This window comes from Schistocerca piceifrons, chromosome 8, assembly GCF_021461385.2.
Source record: "Schistocerca piceifrons isolate TAMUIC-IGC-003096 chromosome 8, iqSchPice1.1, whole genome shotgun sequence".
Lineage (NCBI taxonomy): Eukaryota > Metazoa > Arthropoda > Insecta > Orthoptera > Acrididae > Schistocerca > Schistocerca piceifrons.
In genome coordinates this window covers 397817745-397837003 of record NC_060145.1, presented here as the reverse complement: position 1 = coordinate 397837003, position 19259 = coordinate 397817745, and the positions used below count along the sequence as shown (strand labels likewise).

Genomic DNA, 19259 nt, shown 5'->3' with positions numbered 1-19259 from the left:
CGCTCGGTGAAGTAATGGTGCATGAAGCATGCTACAAGAAGTACATTAATGAGAGAATGATAGCAGCTAGCCTTCGACATCCTCAGGAACCAACAGGCGTGCTACGTCCGTCGCGGGAAAAAAATCAGTTCAATTTCAAAGAGAAATGCTTCTTATGTGCAAAAGGGAATTCTGATGGCTTTTTAACCAAGCAGTTAAGATTACCATACGCCAAACGAAATTTTGTTTACAAAGTAATGAAATTGGAAGTGCAATCGACAGCATTAGAACAGGCTAAACGACGTGGTGATGAATTTGGTCAACAAGTGATAGAGCAGATTCAAAATGTAAATGATTTGGTTGCTGCAGATGGGTGGTACCACAGATTTTGCTACAGAAAGTTCTTTCACCGTGTTTCAGCTACTGGACAGAAACGAGGTTACCGACCTGCAACACAAGTAGATGAAGACATGGAGGCTATATTTGCCTACCTGGAAACCAATACAGAAGAATGTCAGTTTTCTATGAACGATCTGTTAGAGTAAATACCCACATCACCTCGTCCTAATATTCGAACTTTCAAGGCTCGCCTTTTCCAGAAATATGGTGACGATGTGGTGATAGCTGAAACAGCTTCAAAGCCAGCAGTCGTATGTTTCAAGAATGTTGTGCACCAACTACTCAATGAAAATTGGTGCACCAAAAGAAATTCAGATCCTCCGCAAGAAAGACTATGAATCGTTAAAGCAGCTGCAAATATCATATTAGACGATATAAGATCAGTAGAGTGCGATGTAAAACAGTACCCTCCCTCTGATAATTTTTTATGTTATGTAGAGTCTGTCATAACAGAATCTGTAAGATTGCTCTTTGAAACTATAATTTTGAAACACAAGCGGTCTCCCAGAAAATGGGGGAAAATGTGTGTTTCTCTTGCTCATGCACTCATAAGTGCTGCGAGGCCAGGTTCATTTATTTCATCACTTTTGACTGCTATTAGTGCATACTTGTACCGGAAGTTTGGCTCAAAACATCTCATCCAGGTTTTGCCTTCCCTTGGCTTTGCAGCATCTTATACGGAAGCTGCCCTATTGGAAGTGTCTTCAATCCTTCAGCTTGACAACGAAAGACAACAAAGTGACGCTTTTTGCCAATTTGTGTTTGATAATGCAGATTTCAGTGTAAACACCCTAGATGGAACTGGTACTTTTCATGCAATGGGAGGTTTAATGTGTGTTACTCCTCATGATGCATTGCTTTCTCAGAAAAATATTAAAAAGTTGAATCATCGTCCCTCAGCTCAACTCGTTAGTGAAGCCGGAAAAAATGACATACAGACATTCCACAGAACACAAGTTGGAGGGCTGAAGGCTATAAAAATTGAAGATTTGGACATAATTGCTCCTGCAAAAGGTGAGATCGTCATCTCAACAGCGGAAATTACGTGGTTATATTGTAAATGGTCTCAGAATGTAGTTGTTTCAGGATGGAATGGTTACATGGAACGCTTGACGACAGGCAAAGAATATGAACGTTGTAAAATAAAGTGTCTTCCATTTCTTAATTCATCACCAACCCATTATGACACCTTATATACTGCTCTGATGATAGCTAGAGATGCATGTAAAAGACATAGTCAGACTACATGCTTTGTCACATTTGATAAGCCTCTGTACTGGAAGGCAAGGGATATTGTGGAGATTGACCTTCCTGAATTTGGTGACAATTTCTACGATGTAAAGTTCCGTAGAAAAGATAAAGTTGCGACTCTCCTTTCTGCGTTCAGTTCTGTAAAAGCTGGGAGCACTAAAATTACTCCTGTTGATCCTTTAACTCTTTTCCAAAGGATTTGTTTAATGAAACGAAGTGAAGAAGAGTTAAAAGCCTTTCTGAAATATGAACTTGCTCCTTACCCAATGTTCCTATTCTCAGAAAAAGGAATGCGAAAAGGAACAAAATCTTCGTTCTACAATGCCTTCGTTCCAGTGGAAGATGTGAAGTCAGGTGGACCGAGTAAATTTTTTGTCATTGATGGAGGGTACCTTATCCACAAAGTGACTTGGACTCGAAATGTTTGCTTCAAGTCAATAGCCCAAAGCTATGTTTCTTACCTGCAACGTCATTTTGGATCTCAATTTGCTATTGTATATGATGGCTATCCATGTGAGGGAGACAAATGTAGCACAAAGAGGGCTAAGAGGATTCGTAGGTCCAAAAAACATTCTTCGGTTGACGTTGTGGTTGAATCAGAGATGGTGAACCAAGACAAGTTCTTGTATAACGAACGAAACAAGATGCATTTGATCACACTTCTTAAAAAGGAATTTCTGGAGTGTAGCATTGAAGTGCTCCAGGCACAAGAAGATGATGACGTTATGATTGTAACATCTGCCATTTCAAGAACCAAAGATTTTGGAAGTGTTGTCATTGTAGGAGAAGATGTTGACCTGCTTGTGCTCATGACCGGTTTGGGGCAAGGCATTGAAAATTTATTTTTCTTAAAGCACCTGAAGCACTTCTTCACATTGTTTCATGCTCATGCAAGCTGAACTGTGGCGGAGCGTGCTCCTGCAGAAAAGCGGGTTTGAAATGTTTTTCAATTTGCAAGAAATGTGTTGGGGTCAACTGTGAAAATGTGCCAAAATTTTTATATGAAGACAGTGAAGAAGATGTTATGGAGGATGTTGAGGAAACCGCTGACGAAATCAACGAATTTGCTGAGGCTGACTCGCTGTTTAAAGAAGGGGTCAATCTGGGATCAACTCTATGTACAGACCCTGAATCCGTAACTCAAGGTATTTCTGGTGACACTGAGGAAATGCAGAAGACAAGTGGTTTCTCACTGCATCTTACTAGTTTGACAGTGAATATATTCTGTTCACTCACGCCTTTAGCGGATGTGGTACAACATCCGCTTTTTTTGGTCAAGGAAAAATTAAGTGCTGCAATATTGTTGCGAAAAATGAACACCTAACCTCAGCGCTTTGCACGTTCAATAAACCACATGCTACCCGTGAAGAAATAATAACAGCAGGAGAACAGGTTACTATCGCATTGTATAGTGGAGGTGTCAGCAGCTCCCACACACTAGACCATTTGCGGTACCAGCTATTCGCCAAGTCTGCCACAAAAAGCAAACTGAATCTTGCACGGTTGCCACCCACACAAGATGCTGCACATCATTCGTTGCGGACTTATCAACAAGCCCAAAGTTGGATGGGAAACTGGAAACCTCCTGAGAAATGGGGCTGGAATCACAGTGACCAATGTCCAACACACGTTATAATGAGCTAAGATCCAGCACCTGAAGCACTTCTTCACATTGTTTCATGCTCATGCAAGCTGAACTGTGGCTGAGCGTGCTCGTGCAGAAAAGCGGGTTTGAAATGTTCTTCAATTTGCAAGAAATGTATTGGGGTCAACTGTGAAAACGTGCCAAAATTTTTATATGAAGACAGTGAAGAAGATGTTATGGAGGATGTTGAAGAAACCGCTGACGAAATCAACGAACTTGCTGAGGCTAACTCGCTGTTTAAAGAAGAGGTCAATCTGGGATCAACTCTATGTACAGACCCTGAATCCGTAACTCAAGGTATTTCTGGTGACACTGAGGAACCTGGCCCCTCAAAACGTTGGAAGTGATGCTCATATCTGTCCCAAGTGCGCTAAAGTGCGATATTACAAGTATTACACACCCAGAACTGTCAACATTTTTTAGTAACTGACAATGCATTTTAACTGTAATAAAGCTAATTATTTTTAATGTCAACTGTGTGGCTTTTATACACAAGAATAATTACCTACCTAATTAGGTTGCCTATTGCAGCTAGTTGCCGGCCGCGGTTGTCTAGCGGTTCTAGGCGCTCAGTCCGGAACCGCGCGACTGCTACGGTCGCAGGTTCGAGTCCTGCCTCGGGCATGGATGTGTGTGATGTCCTTAGGTTAGTTAGGTTTAAGTAGTTCTAAGTTCTAAAGGACTGATGACGACAGATGTTAAGTCCAATAGTGCTCAGAGCCATTTGAACCATTTTCAGAGCAGCTAGTTCAGTTTCCTCAGACAATTTATTGTGTGTGTGTGTGTGTGTGTGTGTGTGTGTGTGTGTGTGTGTGTGTGTATGTCTCTTAATGATGTATTTTTATATTTATAGTTTTACAAATACCAGGGCTGAGGTGGCCCATAGTGAACTTCAGGTAGTGATGTAAGAATCACAATAGTTCGGTGCCCAGCAATCTTCATGTTGCATACAGAGAAATTGAATACCTGAATGTGAGGTGGTAAATTCCAACATATAACATGATGCATAATGTATTTATACTGCACAAACAGAAACTGAAAAAATAGTGTTCAAAAATAAGGTATCTTGCCACTATGCTCAAAATATGAAAAAAAGGTATTTTTTGAGGCACTGTAGCGCCTTAGATATTGGGAGTAGAAAAAAAATGGCAAGAATCAAATTTGTAGAGAATTTTGTGCTCTTTAAAAAAGAAAATAGACGTTAAAGCGATAGGAGCAAAAAAACTGAGATATTTTGAAATTTTCCAAGTTTTTTGACTGCAGAAAGTTTTCCCAAGCGAAATTTTGTTGGCAAAACTCGATTTTCTAATCTTTCCAACCATATGAACGAGTTGAAAAAATAAACTCTTCTACCCCACCTTTTGCAAGGTATATCTGCTATCTGACTGGACTATATGCACTGAAGGTGCTATCAGAGGCGCAGCGTTAATTACTCTCAGGTGGAAAAGGTGTTGGTAATCTTTTTCGGCGTTAAAAATTTTCACGCTTTTTTTGTATGAAATAAGTTTCTACTCATTATTGACCAAAAATACCTGGTTTCTTTATCCAGCTTTCACTCTAAGCTACCAAATCGGAATGTCCATCAGTTGCAGAAGTGGGCCCTCCTTCTCAGTACTTATTGCTACAGCATTCATTACTGGTCTGCTGCACAGCACGATAGTGCAGAAGTGCTGTCGTGCTCACTGGCCAGGCCCAATCCAAAGTTTGATTGACAGAAGGCTCTATTTTTCACACTGGAGAGTAACCTGCACCAGATATTGCTGGATCTTCCTTTGACAGCATGGGGGTTCACAGCCACCATGGCTACCATCCCGTTTTCCTGGAAAATAGTTTCAGTAGCCCAAATGGAATGGCCTAAATGCACTCCTTCAGGAGCAGATTTGGTGTGGTGTACATTTCTTCAGTTGCAAGATACGCTCAGTATTGTCTAGGGAGTCTAATGCTGGCCACAGAGCAATATACGAGGCCTGTTCAGAAAGTAAGCTCCGATTGATTGCCAAACTGAAACCACAGTGAACATCAGAAATGTTTTACTTGTAACAATTAGCTACACCTTTCAGCTACTTCTCTATGTAGTCGCCGTTCTGACTTAGACTTTTGTCATAGCGTTGTACCAACTTTTCAATAGCCTCATCATAGAAGGCAGCCGCCAGTGCTTTCCGCCAATTCTCCACGCTGGCCTACACCTCGTTGTCTGTGTCAAAATGTTGTCTTCAAAGACAGCGGTTCATGTGACCAGAGATGAAACTCAGGGGGAGACAATTGCGGACTGTATTGTGGGTAATCTCACATTTCCATTTGAAAACGATGCAGGAGCATCTTCATTGCCCCTGCAGAATGCGGCTGAGAATTGTCTTGAAGAAGAAACAGCACGACAGTTATGTAATGTTAGCTGCATAGCTTCAGGCGAAATTTCTCACCAGGCCCTCGTACTTGGCGGCAGACACTATTTTCTAGACATTTTTACGCACTCACTGCGAGCTCAGAAATGAGAAGAGCGACGTGATGCTAACTGGGGTTATACTAGAGACACTACCCAACACATCTGTGCAAAGCTTTATCGGATTTTCATAGTCGTTTCCATTTCGCGACCGATCGGAGCTTACTTTCTGAACGCCCCTCGTATATTCCAGCTTTCCATTCAAAACATGTAATCAAATCTTGTATGGATTAAGCAGGACTGTTCTGTTTCATTGTGGATGACTTGTATAGACTGCATGTGTCACTCTGGCGTATTTTCCAGGCTTTGGCATGGCGTCATGTGTATTGATTGACAATCGATCATGATTCGACACTGTGTGTGGGCTTGTGCGGTCTGTGCACAGAATCAGACTGTGACGCCACATCTGCCCAGTTCTGGAGCACCTATGGGAAAGGAAACACTTCGACTTTGCGTGCCCTCTTTTGGGAATCACGTGAATGTTGGTGGGTGATGCATTGCCAAAGTTCCCACATGTGGTCAACCTGTCCTCTACAACGTCCGCTACAACTATTTGCATGTTGTCATTCACTTTTGCTATCAAGTGATCTCCCCAGATCCTCGTCTCTGTATATGGTTGACACTTTATGTAGCAGGAATTCTCAGATTTTTGTAGTCACGTTGGTATCCAGCATCCGACTACCGCCTCATTTTCCCTGGCTTCTAACTCAGAGGTGGAGTGAATCAGGCAAATATTCAAAACCCAAATGAAGAACTGCGTTTGTCTCATTCCATGACAATGCGCTGTCTAGCTTTCTTCCCACGTACTGGATGATGCCTCTTAATGGGTACAATATAGCGCAATGTTTGCATGGGCGTCAGATGTCTGGTCTTTTGGATCTGTTGTACCCTGAGATGGATGCCCTGGACCATTGTGGCCCACGCATTTTTCTCATAGAGCTATCATTTGGTCCTGGACTTCTGGCCAGTAGCAGGGCAGCAGGGGTGGCTGCTAGGCATCATGGTGGGCAACTAAGGCTGGCGCTTATTTGTAGTAGATATTGGTTGGGAGCAGTTGACTCATCATTTGAATCAGTTATATATGCAACTCATTGTATCCTCTGCACTACTGTCTCCAAGCTAGCCAGTCGATGGGGTCAGTCACAGCATTGTCCTGCTGGGAGGCCCCCAATTGTGCGAGTGTGCTCACCCACTGCTACCTCCATTGCACCTTCCGATTTCCTATCTTTTACTCCAGAATAGGGAGCTGTTGGGAGCAGCTCTCATGACTGCCAATGCAGAGCCCGTGAAATTTGAACCAGTGTTCTCCATTCTCCACTCGCCAGTGGATGAGACCTCTCCCCTGCTGATGCCAGTGGACCAACCGTTCCCCAGCCTCCAGAATTTTTTCCCCCATCAGTGGAGCCAGGTGTATCGACATTCTCTCCTGTGGTGGTCGATCTGCTGCTAGGAAATCTCACGTCATCTCTTGTTTCATGCTGTAGCTATGCCACCTGACCGTTTTCGGCCCTGCATGACCTTTTTACAGGGATGGGGTTAGCAGATACTGAGATGGATTCAGATGGTGTGGCATGGGTAACCCAGGAGAATATTGCAGAACTCTGTCACAAAATGTGTGCGTTAAGATTGCATCGGCAGAGCCACTGACTTGAGTGTTTACCCGCTGGCAGCAGTAGACCTGGTCCGCTAGTTCTTAGACATCAACTACCTCGGACCTGACCTTTGTCTCCCGCCATTCTGTGTTTTCCGTATACTTAGTTTATTCTGTCATTCATTATGATCATGTTAGGTTTGCTCTGTACACTTGTTTACGCATTGTTCGAACTCTCTTCTCCCCTCTAGATTGACTTGCAAGTCAAATTTCATTCCCTCTTCAGGTTCAGTTCCCCATGCTTGTAGACGAGACACTGCCAGCTAGTACAATAATACTATGGGCTGATAATAACGATTTCGTGATGTTATCACGCCTATGGAGATACGAAACGTTGTATGGCGGAAAGTCCCCACTGAACACAATGCCCATCAGGCAATTTGGACCATTGTATATTGTATAGTTCCAGCTCTGTGGTCCGACCTCGACAGACAAGTCAGAGCTGACCAGTACTATTAACTTATCGTCTGCGAGTTATGTAATTTGGATGTGGTAAGGAGAGTGTGGGGTTCAGTACAACTCTTTCCCGGCCTTTTGTCAATTTATCAAACAATGGAGCCGCTACCTCTCACTCAAACAACTCCTCAGTTGGGCTCTAGAGGCTGAGGGCACTCCATTACAGTCCTTCCACCAAGAAAAAATCCCTGTCCTAACTGGACAATGAACCAGTATGCTCCGCATGGCAGTCATACGAGCTGACCTCCCAGATAGAATGATTTTTGTCTGCCAGGATGAGGGAACGGATAGGATAATGAATACGAGTGGGCCTCATTATAGGAGCTTTTAAATCTCTACATTTCCCTAAAAAAAATTGTAGGAGTTATATACATACACTTAGGTACACTGTCAGCAGTGGCATTTTGGAGAGAAAGTGTAAAGGGAACAACAAATTCCACCATCGATTTGGCAAGCACAAGACATTAAATGCTAACGGCTTAGTGTACGAGCTAATTCTCGAACCTCGTCAACTAGACTGCTCAAAAAATGTTTTATACACCTGCATATCTGCAGGCGTTGATGAGTTTAGATTCAAGAGGATGCGGCAATAAGCCAGTGGGGAAAAATTTTACTCTGAATGAAAAAAAATAGTAAAAAAGGCATTCTCTCTGAAAGTGGATATCTTTGCATATCCGTGAAATCAAAACATACTGCTAGTATTGCTCCACCTAGTACACTGAAACATGCTTGGAGCCTCCTTGGCATGCTGTGCACAATGTAGTTGAGACATCGCTGCTCAAACCTGTCCACTTTTCGTCATCGTCCTCCTGAAGTCATCCAGTATGTGAGGAGGGTTTCTTCAGGGGCATACTGGTCCAAAGAACATTCAATCTGGTTCATGTCAGCAGGCAGCACAGGCTATTACAGTTGGTTGACTTGGATAGGTGTACTTGTGAATCATCGACTTGAAAGACGAACCGTCGCCAAAAAATCGACAATGAGTCTGGACGGTAGGATGGAGGATCTTGTCCAGATACTGCACAGCCCTGAAATTACCCCCGACAGCGATGAGAGGTGTCTGAGATTTGTAGATGATACTGGCCCAAAATAAGACTGACCGACCACCCTGCAAAATCCGTGGGACTGCAGCCTGACACATGCGTTGGTACCTGGCCGCCTCTTCTACGATAATCATCAGGAATCATGTAAATCCTGCAGTCATTGGCGATGAGAAATCGACGACATTGATCCAGGTTCTATTCCACTCAATCCACTAACATTTCGGATGACTGTATGCAGTGATATCCCATGGTCTAAAGAGGTTTCCGGCCGACTTAAATAGTCATGAGGACGTTGCAAAGCTTTTTGTGGGCGGCATGTGTCAGGGGGCTTCCCTTATAGCTTAGGTAATTCGTGCATCCGCAAGACAGGCTTTTTGTGGCTGCATTTACAAATGAATCCACGTATGAGGATATTACTACACCAATGTTTCACCGTCTGTGCCCCCCCCCCCCCCGCCCCGCCCGCCCACTGACAGACACACACAAATAGGAGATATTGAGATAAGTATCCTCAGCACGGAAAAATTAACACTATTAAAAACGTGCAAGCCACTAGGCCCTTACAGAATTACAATTATATTTTGCATTCAATATGCAGAGTACATTCGCCCAGATAGTTGTGCGTCTTAAGGCGCCACTTCTGGGATGGGGAGATGCGTCGACCCCGAATCGAATCCGCCCGTCGGATTAACGACGAGGGTCGGCGTGCCGGCAAGCCTGTGTCTGGTTTTCAGACGGTTCCCCACATCCCACCAGGTGAATACCGGCTGTCCCGCCTCAGCTGCACGACTCGCAAACATTTAGGAAACTTTCGCACACTTCCAAATGAATCACATTACGCGGACGCAGACAGTTCGGGTACACACATTCCCTACAGGGGGGTGAGGTAATCGGGGGATGGGGGGAGGGGGGGAGGGGCACAGGAAGAGCAACTGACCAACTTTTAAACCAATCATGCCAAATCTGAACCATGCCGACTCTGCGCAAAGGGACAAGAAAAAGAAGAAGATAAATACACTGCGGAAATCAATCCCTTATCCAGCCCATATTTATCGAACAGTGAATAGTCTCGGGCAAGCGAAAAGAGCGCAAATCACTCCTGTTTACGAAAAGGAAAAGAGAACGGACACTGAGAACTGGACGCCAATATCGCTATCGTGAGAGTATCGTAGGAGCCTTAATATTAAGCGATAATGCTGTGAGATTTGTAAAATTCAGATACTTCTGTGTATGATTAGGAAGTCATCGATATTTTGAGGTCCATCTTGTGCAGTCTCCACGATGTGGCTTTTACATATGGAAGTTCTTGGCCTGTGTGCGAAAATTACCAAGTAGCGCTGTGGTTTGGATTCCACATAAATCCATTGGTCCATTGACAGACGTGTGGGTGTGATAATTTGCTTTTTTTGGGTGGGCAGGGGCACGTCATATACGATGAAAACGTGATTAATAGAGTTCTGTGATGTCTAGATCAACCTTCACTGATTACGAGTCACGGTTTCTTATTCTATTCTTTTTTTTATTTTAGGAAACTATTGACGAGCAACTCTGAACTTCAAATGCTGCTTTAAAGCAATTTCCTGATTGTAAATCGCCGTACCTTCATCAGCCTCAAAGCGTAATTACATTAGACCGTACCAAAGCTCGTGGTGATGCTGAACTAGCTTGAAGCCTAAAGCAGCTAAATTAACAGTATACACCTTTACTTGTAGTGCTGGATCATTGTGCTGAAAGAAACAGCTGGAGGATTCTCATGTTGGACGTTCGATTTCAAGCATCTGAACACCTCTTCCCAGTGAATGTTACTGGAAAGTTGAGCACCAAGTATGTCTTTTTTACGGAGCATACAGTCACTATTATTCGTTTCCTCACTGACTGGAGAGCATTTGGCATTCTGTTATCTAAAAATTAAGTTTTTCGGTGACTTGTTGGGCTTGGGGGCTCTCCTTCAGCCATAGAACAACGTCCCCATCACTGTTGGTCGTCACTGCTGGAGTAGTTTTTGCATAACTCCGATGTCAGCTTCGAAATTGCTGTCGCGCTTGTTTAATCGCAAGCACATTCTCACAGTTACTAATTATTAATATGACCATTAATACTTACACCAGCTCACTCGTACGTTTTTATATTTACAGAAACAGTTTTATACATACCTGGCATTTATAATATGTTGTAGACAGTACAAAGCATGATTGTTTATACACAATTCTACAGGTACCGTAGCAGAATTAATATACACTCCTGGAAATGGAAAAAAGAACACATTGACACCGGTGTGTCGGACCCACCATACTTGCTCCGGACACTGCGAGAGGGCTGTACAAGCAATGATCACACGCACGGCACAGCGGACACAGCAGGAACCGCGGTGTTGGCCGTCGAATGGCGCTAGCTGCGCAGCATTTGTGCACCGCCGCCGTCAGTGTCAGCCAGTTTGCCGTGGCATACGGAGCTCCATCGCAGTCTTTAACACTGGTAGCATGCCGCGACAGCGTGGACGTGAACCGTATGTACAGTTGACGGACTTTGAGCGAGGGCGTATAGTGGGCATGCGGGAGGCCGGGTGGACGTACCGCCGAATTGCTCAACACGTGGGGCGTGAGGTCTCCACAGTACATCGATGTTGTCGCCAGTGGTCGGCGGAAGGTGCACGTGCCCGTCGACCTGGGACCGGACCGCAGCGACGCACGGATGCACGCCAAGACCGTAGGATCCTACGCAGTGCCGTAGGGGACCGCACCGCCACTTCCCAGCAAATTAGGGACACTGTTGCTCCTGGGGTATCGGCGAGGACCATTCGCAACCGTCTCCATGAAGCTGGGCTACGGTCCCGCACGCCGTTAGGCCGTCTTCCGCTCACGCCCCAACATCGTGCAGCCCGCCTCCAGTGGTGTCGCGACAGGCGTGAATGGAGGGACGAATGGAGACGTGTCGTCTTCAGCGATGAGAGTCGCTTCTGCCTTGGTGCCAATGATGGTCGTATGCGTGTTTGGCGCCGTGCAGGTGAGCGCCACAATCAGGACTGCATACGACCGAGGTACACACGGCCAACACCCGGCATCATGGTGTGGGGAGCGATCTCCTACACTGGCCGCACACCACTGGTGATCGTCGAGGGGACACTGAATAGTGCACGGTACATCCAAACCGTCATCGAACCCACCGTTCTACCATTCCTAGACCGGCAAGGGAACTTGCTGTTCCAACAGGACAATGCACGTCCACATGTATCCCGTGCCACCCAACGTGCTCTAGAAGGTGTAAGTCAACTACCCTGGCCAGCAAGATCTCCGGATCTGTCCCCCATTGACCATGTTTGGGACTGGATGAAGCGTCGTCTCACGCCGTCTGCACGTCCAGCACGAACGCTGGTCCAACTGAGGCGCCAGGTGGAAATGGCATGGCAAGCCGTTCCACAGGACTACATCCAGCATCTCTACGATCGTCTCCATGGGAGAATAGCAGCCTGCATTGCTGCGAAAGGTGGATATACACTGTACTAGTGCCGACATTGTGCATGCTCTGTTGCCTGTGTCTATGTGCCTGTGGTTCTGTCAGTGTGATCATGTGATGTATCTGACCCCAGGAATGTGTCAATAAAGTTTCCCCTTCCTGGGACAATGAATTCACGGTGTTCTTATTTCAATTTCCAGGAGTGTATTTAATACTTCAATAAGCCAAGGCATTAGAAAAAAACAGGACGTCTTGAACGACTAGAGATAGAACATTCATGTTTACAAGACATGTACATTAATATGTTCTGCAGAAATGATTAGCATGTGAACCACATCGGCCCGCGAGTTCAAGGTGAACATCGATATCGCGGCGCAACACCAGCTACCAGCAAAATGTGCCTGCACCTCTCCTTGACGCTATAATCTGAATGTAATGGACCAGTGTGACGTGAGCGGACGTGCTGGATGCCTCTCAGACGTATGGGCGAACAGTACCGTCAAATGAGTCAATTTGAAAGAGTGCGCATTTCGGCATGAGAGAATGCCACGCATCCACCCGAGAAACTGCTGCTCGTGTGGGTCCAAGGGTTTCGGCAGTGCAAGGGATGTTTGCAGAATGATTCATGGAAGGCTGCAGAACACGACGAGATGGTTCAGGTCCCATCATCCAGACCACCACCCCCCGAGAAGATCGACACCTCATCCGAATGGCATTGCAGGGCAGATTTGCGTCCTCCTCGGCTCTGGCGCAACAGTGGAACAGTGTAACACATCGTACACTATCAGGAGTGATAGTCTATCGCCGTTTATTATGGCATGGATTATGTGCACTTCGTTCACTTTCCACCTATGTTTGACGAATGTGCAGAAACGTGCTAGACGCCAAAAGTGTGTGGAATGGCGTCACTGGGGGCAGAAATGGCATCAGATAGTGTTTTCAGACGAATCCAAATTCTGTTTGTTTGCTAATCATAGTCGCGTTTTGGTTCGCTGCGAACAGGGGGAGCGGCATCACAGTGATGTTTTACAGCTTCAGCTCAAGGCCTTATGGTGTGGATTGATATTGGGTACAGCCACAAATCACAGCTGGTGTGTGTCCAGGCCATACTGAAACCTGTAGCCATACCCTTTCTGCACAACACCCAGACGCCATTTTTCAGTAAGACAATGCAAGGCCCCACGTTGCTGCACCAACACGTGCCTTCTTCTTGTCACAGGATGTCAGCCTTTTGCTCTGGCCCACCAGATCACCAGACTTGTCACCAATCGAAAATGTGTGGGACACGGTGAAATGATAGGAGCAGTACTGTGACCCAGTGCCAACGGCTACAGATGAACTTCGGAATCAGGTGAATGCAGCATGGACGACTGTACCACAGGATGCCATTCGCGCCTTATGCGCGTCGATACCATTACGCATGGAACAAGTTATTGGGGCCCACGACAGACCCTGAGCCTGCTAGGCAACAGTACACATGCTGAATTGAGGTGACTGAAATGCTAACCATTTCTGCAGGACATACTAATGTACATGTTCTGTGAATATGAATGTCCTATCTCCAGTGGTTTAAGGTGTTCTGTCTTTTTTGTACCTGAGTGTACGAGGTGCTATCCAAAATTTTCGAGACTGGTGCTGCATCTGTTGAAAACCTTACCTTTGGACTAATGGTCACCATCACCCTTGAAGTAGTTCTCATCCGCACGTACACACCAGTCCCAGCGCGTCTGCCACTGGTCAAGCGTTTTCTGGAAGTCCTGTTCTTTGAGGGTGTTTATCACCGACAGCGATTCTTCTTGAATCCTGTCTAGAGTGCCGAACCGACGGCCTTTCAACTTGAGTTTCAGTTTTGGGAATAGCGCAAAGTCGCAAGGTGCCAAATCTGGCGAGTGTGGTGGGTGGGGTACAACCGCCATGCTGTTTTTTTTCCAAAAAGGTCGTGGTGAGCAAGGACGTGTGACAGGGCGCGTTGTCGCGATGTAGCAGGCAGTTTCCTTGTCGCCAAAGTTCGGGCTGTTGTCGCTGCACGTTTTCACGGAGCCGTCGCAAAACGTCACAGTAGTACGCGGAATTCACCGTTTGGTTGGGTGGGACGAATTCTTTGTGCACAATTCCTTTGGTGCCAAAGAAAACGATGATCATGTTCTTCACTTGGCTCTTCATCTGTCTCGGTTTTATGGGCCTTGGAGAGCCCAAGCTCTTGTGGCTTTGGGTCATAACTGTAAATCCAGCTCTCATCCCCGGTGATAACCCGAGACAAGAAGGTTGGATCATCAGATGCCGTCTGATGGAGGTCTGTGGACACATCAACACGCTATGCCTTCTGATCGGCAGTGAAGATCGCACAAAATTTGCGGCGACACGATGCATGCCCAGTTCATCAGTCAACATTCGTTGATATCTCCCATAACCAATACCCACTTCATCCGCAAAGTCTTGAATGGTTCGACGTCGATCCGCACGAACCAATTGTTGAAGTTTGGCAACAATGTCTGGCGTTGTGCAGCTAACGGGCCTTCCAGTGTGAGCATCATCTTCGACGTCTGTACGGCCGGCCCTGAACTCAGACACATGCGTACAGCTAATGCTGTGTCCCCCAAACACTTGTTGAATCATTGCAAGTGTCACCGTAGCACTTTTCACGAGATTCGCACAGAATTTGATACACACACGCTTTTCTATTCATAGATCCACCGTAAAATCGCCACACACCAAACACACAGTATTACGGAACTCACTGTGGACACGCAACACGTCCTCCCAGCTGAATGCCACTCTGCACACTGACTCATCAGCTATGCAGCTCTCGCCAACTAGCGGTGCAAAGATCTACTACTCCTACTTTCCGGATGGCAGCACCAGTCCCGAAAATTTTGGATTCCACCTCGTATATAAGCGGAGTAGAGCAACGCAAATGTGGAAATCCACTGACATAAGCGACTCTGAGAAAGGACAAACTGATATGGCCTGGCGCCTGGGAACGAGCATCTCGAACACGACGAAGCTGATCGGCTGTTCATGTGCTACTGTCGTGAGCATCTGCGGAAAGTGGCGAAAGGACGGTGAATCCTCGAGTAGGCGGCAAGGTGTTGGACGTCCACTTCTAATCACAGAACTTGAAGGTTGTGGGCTTGTCTGCACTGTAAGCTGACAATATGTGGCAAATCTGACAAAGTGTAATGCTGGTGCAGGCACAGGTGTTTCGCAGCACACCGTTCAGAGCACAGTGTTGAACATGTGATTCCACAGCAGTCGACTCATACGTGTTCCCATGTGGACCCAACTAGATCGTCAATTACGATTGCGGTTGGGACGGGATCGTCGATATTGGGCCGTGGAATGATAGAAACGTGTCGCCTGATCGAATGAATCACATTTCTTGTTATACCCAGCCGAGCGGTTCTAGGCGCTACAGTCTGGAACCGCGCGACCGCTACGGTCGCAGGTTCAAATCCTGCATCGGGCATGTATGTGTGTGATGTCCTTAAGTTAGTTAGTTTTGAGTAGTTCTAAGTTCTAGGGGACTTATGACCTCAGAAGTTAAGTCCCATAGTGCTCAGAGCCATTTGTTATACCAGGTAGATGTTCAGATACGCCATCGTCCAGGCGAAGGGATGCTCAAAAAATGCAGGCTGCTGGGGCCAGTATTATGGAGACATTCGCCTGTGCGTCCATAGGTCCTACAATAGTGTTCGATGGCGCCATCTCAACGTCCAAAAAGCAGCGTCCCATAATTTACGAGAATTGCGTGCCATCTGCGTAGACATCTGATACCTCCGGAAACCTACCAAGGACTTGTCGAGTCCATGCCACGCAGAATCGCTGCTGCATTGCATCCCAAATGTGAAGAAGTATGCTAATAAGCGGGCGGTCATAATGTTTTGCCTCCTCAGTCATCAGTGTAAACAGTATGGCGAGGTAGCGAGCATGCTAGCAACATTACTTCAGAAATCTCGGAACCCTGCCGTAGCGCCACACCACATGGATCCTCACATTACGAAACATGCTATAATACCTCTTTTAATAAGAATCTCTTTTCTCATATCTCAGTTCCACCTCAGCATTACATCCCCCATAAAAACAAGTAGTTTCCGTCAAAACAATTTCACTTGTTGTGCCTGTGCATCAGGCATATTGCCAGTCACACACTGTGGAAGCAGGCTCTCAAAGCCATAGAACTGTGATTTAAGACCAGGGTGACGGAACACTACGCTCAAAGAACACTTATAATGCCTCTTTGACCAGACGGCATGTGGCACAAATGTGATTGCAGCTATTGGTGACTTCATGAAATACGATTGGTTATAGGAGATCAGAAACTGAATTATTGGTTCATACTATTTGTAGGAGGGTCTCCTGAGAGTCAATGAACAAACGAATGTAGGTCGTGTATTAAGACATTATGTTTAGAGATCAGGGAATAACTTTTTTGCACTAGAGGGATCAAAGGACTAAAACTGTGGGAGAAGACGGAGGTTGGAATACATCCAATAAATAATCGAGATGAAGAGGTTGACACAGGAGTTCGTGGCGAACTAAAGTCTGAAAACTGAACGGAAAAACAAATAATTTGTAGCCAAATGTGAGGTAAATGCCACCCGTTTGACAGCAGCTTCACTGAATTATATTGGATTTCCTTTGTAAATCTTCTCTTAAATGTTAATTTTTCAGGAAGTGGAGAAACTTGCTCGAGAACAAGGTGGTGAACTTCACGTCTTGGAGTGCGATCTCACGAAGGAAGAAGACATCCTGCGTGCTTTCCAATGGGCCAGCGACAACTTTGGTGGAATTGATGTGCTCATTAATAATGCTGGCCTCTTCTACGAGACTCTCCTGTCAGGTAATGGCGTTTCGAATATACTGTTTACGTGTATCTTTTAGTTGGCCACACTCTTGTCATGTATCGTATACAGAGGAAAGTGCAAGACCATTTTTTTAGGTAAATAACTTCCCGAAGCCTCCTTCAGTAGCACGATTTTAATTGGGACTGACTATGATTTTATCTACGATGAGTAGTATTTGGTGTTGTACAATAGAGAAAGTGAAAAGTGAAAAGACCAAATTATGATTCTATAAGTGGAGAAGAGACCATAAAAAGGGCTGCAAATTTCTTTATTGTCAAGCCTGAGAAGAAGGTAAGGGGGGAAAAACCAATAAACAGAATGATAAGGGGAACTTCCAAGTCCTTCAGCATTCATTTTTACTGATGTTACCGGCTACTAGGTAATGTAAGAGGTGTGAACAACATTAGATATTGAGTGATCAATGCATAGGAATGTGAGGCCAGGCATATTCATCGTCAACGTACTGGGCGACCACGTCTGAAAACAAAGGAGAATCGCCATATTGTGCACCAAGCACGTCATAACCACATCTGTGGCTGCCAGCTAACAGCAAGTCATGAACTCACTGCAACATTCCGTTTCGTCCCTCACCATTGGTCGGAGACTAGCAGTAGACTAGGGAATTTCCACTTCATGTTTAGGCTGTCGTTAACACCACAACACAACGGCTGCACCGAGCGAGGTGGCGCAGTGGTTAGCACACTGGACTCGCATTCGGGAGGACGACGGTTCAATCCCGTCTCCGGCCATCCTGATTTAGGTTTTCCGTGATTTCCCTAAATCGCTTCAGGCAAATGCCGGGATGGTTCCTTTGAAAGGGCACGGCCGATTTCCTTCCCCATCCTTCCCTCACCCGAGCTTGCGCTCCGTCTCTAATGACCTCGTTGTCGACGGGACGTTAAACACTAGTCTCCTCCTCCTCCAACGGCTGCATGTGGAAGTACGCCGTGACGGGGAAGCATGGATTGCTGATAAATGGTGTTGCACTGTTGTAAGTAGCAGTAGCGTGAATAAAAGGTCGATATGTGTAGGAAGCGTGAAGCGTACTTTGAATGTATTCTGATGGCTAACAGAGCCACGAGCACTTTAAATAAGAAAATGCTATCTGACATTCAAATCAACGTAAAAGATTGGGTCGCGACCAACTCTAGCCACACGACAAATAATAGGTTGCGCTGAGTCTGGAAAATTACTTAATTTATTCATAAGAGAAGTCCGCAGCTCGTGGTCTAGCGCGCTGTCACGGTAACTCAGCGTGTTCGGTCAGAGGGTTAGTTCCCCTCTGTAATAAAAAAAAAAAAAAAAAAAAAACTGAGTTAATGGATCAACGACGAACTGAAACGGGTGTCTTGCGACATCCGCCCCGAGCAGATACAACGAACAAAATGAGATCAATTAAAAAAAAAAAAAAAAAGCGGTAGCGTTCTCGCTTCCCGCGCACGGGGCCCTGGGTTCGATTCCCGGCGGAGTCAGGGATTTTCCCTGCCTCGAAATGACTGGGTGTTGTTGTGTCGTCTTCGTCATCATCATTCATCCTCATTACGGTCGGAGGAAGGCAATGGAGCAAAACACCTCCGCTAGGACCTTGCCTAGTACGGCGGTGCGGGTCTCCCGCGTCGTTGCCCACGCTCCTCGGAGTATGGGACCTCATCATCATTCATAAGAAAAACTCACAAAAGAACATTCATTGTAAAGTCACTGATAAAGAATGGGATGTAATTATTAATATGATCCAGGCATTGTTCACGTGAATCAAATACTGAATAAAGTAAAGAGTGCGTGAACACTGTGCGAAAGTGCAGCTTGCAGCAACATTCCTGAAAACAAGATATATTCCAAAACATTTGTTTTAAATAAAAAAGGGACACTAATTTTTGGACCTGTGCGCATGGAAACGCTATGGGTGGGCTAACAAGGAAAACTACAAGGTAAATGGCGTAGGTAAGGGAGACGTAACATCGGTACACTGGATAAGATTGGAGGCAAAATTATTTATTCCTTAAAACACTGATGTAATGCATATATAGACTGCTGTTGCCTGGTAACTAAGTACAATTGCTAGTGAAACGCTATACATTTCACAACAGACTCGTGTGTC

At 45.5% G+C, this 19259-nt stretch overlaps 1 protein-coding gene across 1 annotated transcript in view; it reads left to right on the top strand.

Moving 5' to 3' along the window:
• Positions 1-19259, top strand: part of LOC124712379 (farnesol dehydrogenase-like) — a 60610-nt gene that overhangs the window by 7102 nt on the left and 34249 nt on the right. Inside the window, exon 2 of the mRNA XM_047242674.1 lies at positions 16989-17157. Coding sequence (XP_047098630.1) covers positions 16989-17157 — 169 coding nt within the window. The remainder of the gene's footprint in view (positions 1-16988; positions 17158-19259) is intronic.